This window comes from Cebus imitator, unplaced genomic scaffold, assembly GCF_001604975.1.
Source record: "Cebus imitator isolate Cc_AM_T3 unplaced genomic scaffold, Cebus_imitator-1.0 Scaffold155, whole genome shotgun sequence".
NCBI lineage: Eukaryota > Metazoa > Chordata > Mammalia > Primates > Cebidae > Cebus > Cebus imitator.
The window spans coordinates 1,696,471-1,702,470 of NW_016107470.1; the positions used below are offsets into that span (position 1 = coordinate 1,696,471).

A 6,000-nucleotide genomic window follows, 5' to 3' on the forward strand; every position below is an offset into this window, starting at 1 on the left:
TCAATGTGTATATATGCCATATATTCTTTATTCATTCTTCTGTTGATGGACACTTAGGTTGCTTCTATATCTTAGATATTGTGAATAATATTGCAATAAACATAATGGTGCAGGAATCCCTTTGAAATACTGATTTCTTTTCCCTTCCATAAATATCTAGTAGTGGGATTACTGGATCACATGGTAACTCTATTTTTATTTTTGGGGGAATATCCATACTGTGTTTCATATGGCTGTACTAATTTACATGCCCACCAGCAATGTGTAAGAGTTATTTTTTCTCCACATCCTCACCAACATCTTTATTTTTTGTCTTTTTGATAAAAGCCATTCTAACTAGGTTAAGATGGTCTCTCATTTGGTTTTGATTTGTATTTCCCTGATGATTAGTGATGTTGAGCATTTTTTCATAAACCTGTTAAGCATTTGTATGTCTTCTTTTGAGAAATGTCTGTCCACATTCTTTGCTCATTTTTTAATGGAATCATTTGGGCGTTTTTGCTGTTGAATTGTTTGAGTTTCTTATATATTCTGGATATTAGTCCCTTGTCAGATGAATAGCTTGTATTTTCTCTCATTCTACAGGTTGTCTCTTGACTGATTGTTTTCTTTGCTGCACAGGAGCTTTTTAGTTTAATATAGTCTCATTTGTCTGTTTTTATTTTTGTTGCCTATACTTTTGAGGTCTTAGCCATAAAATCTTTGCCTATACCAGTGCTCTAGAGTGTTTTCCCTATGTTTTCTTCAAGAATTTTCCTAGTTTCAGGTCTTATGTTTATGTATTTAATCTATTTCGAGTTGATTTTTGTATATATTGATAAATAGGGGTCTAGTTTTTTCTTCTGAATATGGTTATTCAGTTTTCCTAGCATCATTTATTGAAGAGAGTGTCTTTTCTCCAATGTATGTTCTTGGTGCCTTTGTTAAAAGTTGGTTTGGCTGTAAATATTTGGATTTATTTCTGGTTTCTCTATTCTGTTCCATTAGTCTACATGTCTGTTTTTATTAATTTAAATTTTATTTTGAGACAGGGTATTGCCTTGTCACCCAGGCTGAAGTGCAGTGGCATGAACTTAGCTTACCATAGCCTTGATTTCCCAGGCCCAGGCAATGCTCCCACTTCAGCCTCCCAAGTAGCTGGGATTACAGGAGCACACCACTATACCTGGCTAATTAAATTTTTTTTTTTTTTTTGAGACAAGGTTTCTCTATGTTGCAAGGCTGGTCTTGAAGCCTTGGGCATCTTAAGCTGCTGGGATTACAGGTGTGAGCCATCACATCTAGTCTATATACTTATTTTTATAGCAGTACATGCTCTTTTGGTTACTATAGCCTTGTAGTATGTTTTGAAGTCAGTTAATGTGATGCCTCCAGCTTTTCTCAGGATTGCTTTGGCTCTTTGGGCTCTTTTTTGGTTTCATGTGAATTTTAGGATTTATTTTTCTATTTTTGTGAAAAATGTTGTTGATATTTTGATAGGGATTGCAATGAATCTTTAGATTGCTCTGGGGAATATGCTCATTTTGTTAATATTAATTTTTCCAATCCATACACATGGGATGCATTTTTATTCGTTTTCTTCCATATCTTTCATCAGTGTTTTAAATTTTCTTTCTAGATGTCTTTTACCTCCTTGGTTAAATTTATTCCTAGGTGTTTTATATAGCTACAAACATATATATATGTTATATATGTTTATGTATGTATATATATGTTATATATGTTTATATATGTGTATATATATGTTTGTAGCTATTGTAAATGGGAATGCCTTCTTGATTTTTTAGCTCATTTGTTATTGGTATATATAAATGCTACTGATTTTTTTGAATGTTGATTTTGTATCCTTAAACTATATTGAATTTATTTATCATATTTAAGAGTCTTTTGGGGGAGTCTTTAGATTTTTCTAGCTATAAGATTGTCTCATTTGCAAAGAGGGAAATTTTGACTTCCTCTTTACTAATTTGGCTGCCTTTTATTTCCTTCTCTTTCCTGATTGCTCTGGGTAGGACTTCTAGCACTATTTTGAATAGAGGTAGTAAAAGTAGGCATCCTTGTCTTGTTCCAGTTCTTAGAGGAAAGGCTTTCAGCTTTTTCTCATGCAATGTGGTATTAGCTGTGGGTTTTTCATATATGGTCTTTATTATGTTGAGGTGTGTTTCTTTTATGCCTAGTCCGTTGAAGGGATATTAAAATTGATAAACATGTGCTGTTTGTCCTTCATTCTCATGACGTGATATGTCACAGTTACTGATTTGGGTATATTGAACTATCCTTGCATGAGTGGGATAAATTCCACTTGATCATCATATGTAACTTTTTGATATGCTGTTGGATTCAGTTTGCCAGCATTTTATTGAGGATTTTTGTGTCTGTGTTCATCAGGGACATTGGATATTTTCTTTTTTGTCTGATGTTGGTATTAAGATAATGCTAGCTTTTTAAATGTGTTAAGGAGAATTCCCTCTCCTTCAATTTTTTAAATAGTTTGAGGAGAATTGGTGTTACTTCTTCTTTATAAGTTTGTTAGAATTTGGCAGTGGCTTCATAAATTATTTGCAATTCTTCTTCATGGGAGATTTATATTTAATTTTTAAGAAACTGACAATTTTCTAAAGTGGTTGTGCCACTTTTATACTTGCACAAGCAGTGTCTGAGAGTCCAAGTGTTCCTCATCCTCACCAACACGTGGTTTTGTCAGTCTTTTTTTTTTGAGATGGAGTCTCACTCTGTTGCCCAGGCTGGAGTGCAGTGGCGTAGTCTCGGCTCATTGCAACCACCACCTCCTGGGTTCAAGAGATTCTCCTGCCTCAGCCTCCCAAGTAGCTGGGATTACAGGCACCTGCCACCATGCCCGGCTAAGTTTTTGTATTTTTAGTACAGACAGGATTTCACCATGTTGGCCAGGTTGGTCTTGAACTCCCGAACTGGTGATCCGCCCACCTTGGCCTCCCAAAGTGTTGGGATTACAGATGTGAGCCACTGTGCCTGGCCCCAGTCTTTTACATTTTAACCATTCTAGTTGGTGTGAAGTGGTATCTCATTGTGGTTTTTGCTTTGCATTTGTGACAACTAATTATGATGAACACTTTTTCATGTGCTCACTGGCTATTCTTATTTTTTTTTATGTGTCTGTTTGAAATGTCTATTTAAATATTTTAATCGAATTTTTAATTGGGTTGCTTATCTCTTATTGATTTGAGGAGCTATTTGTATATTCTGGACACAAGTTTTTTGTTCAATATATGCATGAAAATATTTTCAGCCAGTCTGTGGCTTGCTTCCTATTGATTTTCCTGTGTCCTTCAGTGGGCTGGCTTTAAGATTTTAGTGAAGAGATTGGAGGTTCAGTGTTAGAAGTAATGGACCCTTACCCATTTTATAGTTGATGATGTTAATTTTTATTGACACGCTTTCTTTTTAAGGCATTTTATATTATCTTAGAAGAAAATTTCCTAAGGAAAACTCAACACTTTTCCACAGTAACAGTGATTGTGTTATTGGATATAAAGATTCCAGATATATTAGATTTCTTTGAGTAGCAACTGCTAGTATGTAATAGAAGCATATTTGGGAAGATCAAGCTCTGTCTTTTGTCAATTATGTATTCTCCTTTTCCAAGAAGCTGTGGCATAATCATAAATGACACAGTGCAAGAAGGGCCATATTCTATATGCTGCTTAAGTCAAGTCCAATAGACACCGAGGAATCCAGGCTGGGAAACAGTAACAACAGCAGCTTCCATTAGTATTTTCCCCAAGATCTGATGACAGGCTGCATCCAAATTAACAATAAAAGGAAAGAAGCCAAACTTCTCTTGGAGAGAAGAAGGAATTCCCCCTAGGTGAAGTGGCATCATGCGATGTTAAACACTGACTCATCAAATGGGTCTGGGGAAATTCTTTCAAGCTTGAGTTGGAATAACAATAGTTAAAGAACAAGGTTTCTTCCTTAGAGTTCATATGTGAACTCATTTACCAGTCACCTCTGACATATCAGCTACCTGAATTGACTCTTGGTTCTGACACTGATAATTACTGCCTCTAATCTTTTCTATTTGCTTTTGTATTTGCAATAAGATTTGATTTCCTTAACAATCATGGCTCTCAAGCTGAAAAGCCTGCATAGTCTCTAATTTGTACTCAGTAAATACTGGCTTCTCAGTTGACTGCTATCAATTTTTAAATTATTTGAAGTAATATTTGTAATAATTAACTTTAGAGAAAAGCACATGGAAAATCTTTGTGCATGCATTGTTTAGTACCTAAAGTGTTCAAAACTGAGAAAAAGACACATCTTTATGTTCATTTGCATACTGCGATTTCTGGATAATAAAAGGCTCTGAGTTCCTTGATGTCCCGAGATTTCACTTATATTCTGGAGTTCTCCATTTGTTTATTTACTGCTGATCCCACAAAACTGAAAGAAAAAAAATAAGGGTGGCTCAAGGAGGAAATAGCCAGGGCTTAGTGTAATGTGTGGATGAAAGATAAGGGAGTAAGAATTACTGAGAAGACTTAAGAGTCAATGGCATCCTTCAGCACAATTTTAACAACTCTAAAATGTGAAAAAAGTTTGTACATTAAAAACCCAGTTCTGATCTCTTTTTTTTTTTTTAAATTTCCTCTTGGAAGAGAATGTGAGGTTTTAAAAATCAGATAAAACTATGTCTGAATGTAACTGTTATCTTTTGCTAACTGTCCATTTTCTTGCCATTTCAGGTAAACCTCTTTGTGCTGCTCTCTGTGGTTTGTGTCCTCTTAAATCTAGCAGGATTTATCCTAGGCTGCCAAGGGGCCCAGTTTGTGTCCAGTGTGCCCAGGTGTGATCTGGTAAGCACTTCTAAAACATCGCAATGCATCTAGGCAGACCTTGGCTTGTCAGGTGTTCCTGTCAAGACTTGCAACATTCAACATCAGGCAACTGTCCTGAAGTGAAACCTGAAATGGGTAACAGGAAGTGGGGAAACAAAACAAAGACCTGCCTGCTGATTATTTCACCCAAGTTGTCAATTACTTTTTCCAAAGCAGGAACCAGCGAGCAAAACCCCGGAACCATAGTGATACAATGCATCATTACTTAGTGAATGAATGGATCAGGTGTCCACAGTCAGTCAGCCTCTGAATGTTTTCATCTAAAGAGAAAAAAATGGATATTGCCAGAATAAAGGTCAACAGTCCTTTATCTGAAACCTTTGGAGGCCAGGTGTGTGTCAGCATTTAGAGTTTTTCCAATTTTAGAAGATGAAATACTTTGCACATACCATAGTGGAGTCTGGGACAGCAGGCTGTATCATGACTTCTGGTTTTCAGAGCTTTTTGGATTTTAGCATTGTGAGCAAGAGGTTGTGGACCTGTACCATCTCTGAACTTAAAAGGAAAAAAATTATTGTGGTAAAATACACATAGCATGAAATTTATCATCTTAGTTATTTCTAAGTCTGCAGTTCAGTAGAGCTAAGTATATTTTATTGTTGTACACCCAATCTCTAGAACTCTTTTCATTTGCAAAACCAAGAGTCTGTGCATATTAAACAACAACAGCTCCCCATCCACCAACCCCTGGCAACCACCATTTCACATTCCCTTTCATGAATTTGACTACCCTAGTTACCTCATGCTAGCAGGATGAAAAAAAACGCTGTTTGTCTTTTTGTGACTGGCTTATTTCACTTAGTATCATCTCCTCAAGGTTTATCTTGTAGTATGTGTTAGAATTCGTTTCCTTTTTAAGACTGTACAGTTCCATTGTATGTACATGATACCTTTTGTTTATCCATTCACCTGTGATGGATATTTAGATTGGTTCTGCTTATTGGTTATTTTGAATAATATTGCAATGAACATGGGCATGCAAATATGTCTTTGAGATCCCTGGTTTTAATTCTTTTGGATATATAACCAGAAGTGATCATTTGGTAATTCTATTTCAAATTTTTTGAGGAAACTGCACCATTTAATATTTCCACCAACAGTGCATGCGGGTTCCAATTTCTCC

The 6,000-nt window shown here is 35.8% G+C and overlaps 1 protein-coding gene across 1 annotated transcript in view; it reads left to right on the plus strand.

Moving 5' to 3' along the window:
• FAM189A2 (family with sequence similarity 189 member A2) overlaps positions 1–6,000 on the plus strand; it is a 61,765-nt gene that overhangs the window by 33,098 nt on the left and 22,667 nt on the right. The window contains exon 3 of the mRNA XM_017543436.2: positions 4,725–4,835. Coding sequence (XP_017398925.1) covers positions 4,725–4,835 — 111 coding nt within the window. The remainder of the gene's footprint in view (positions 1–4,724; positions 4,836–6,000) is intronic.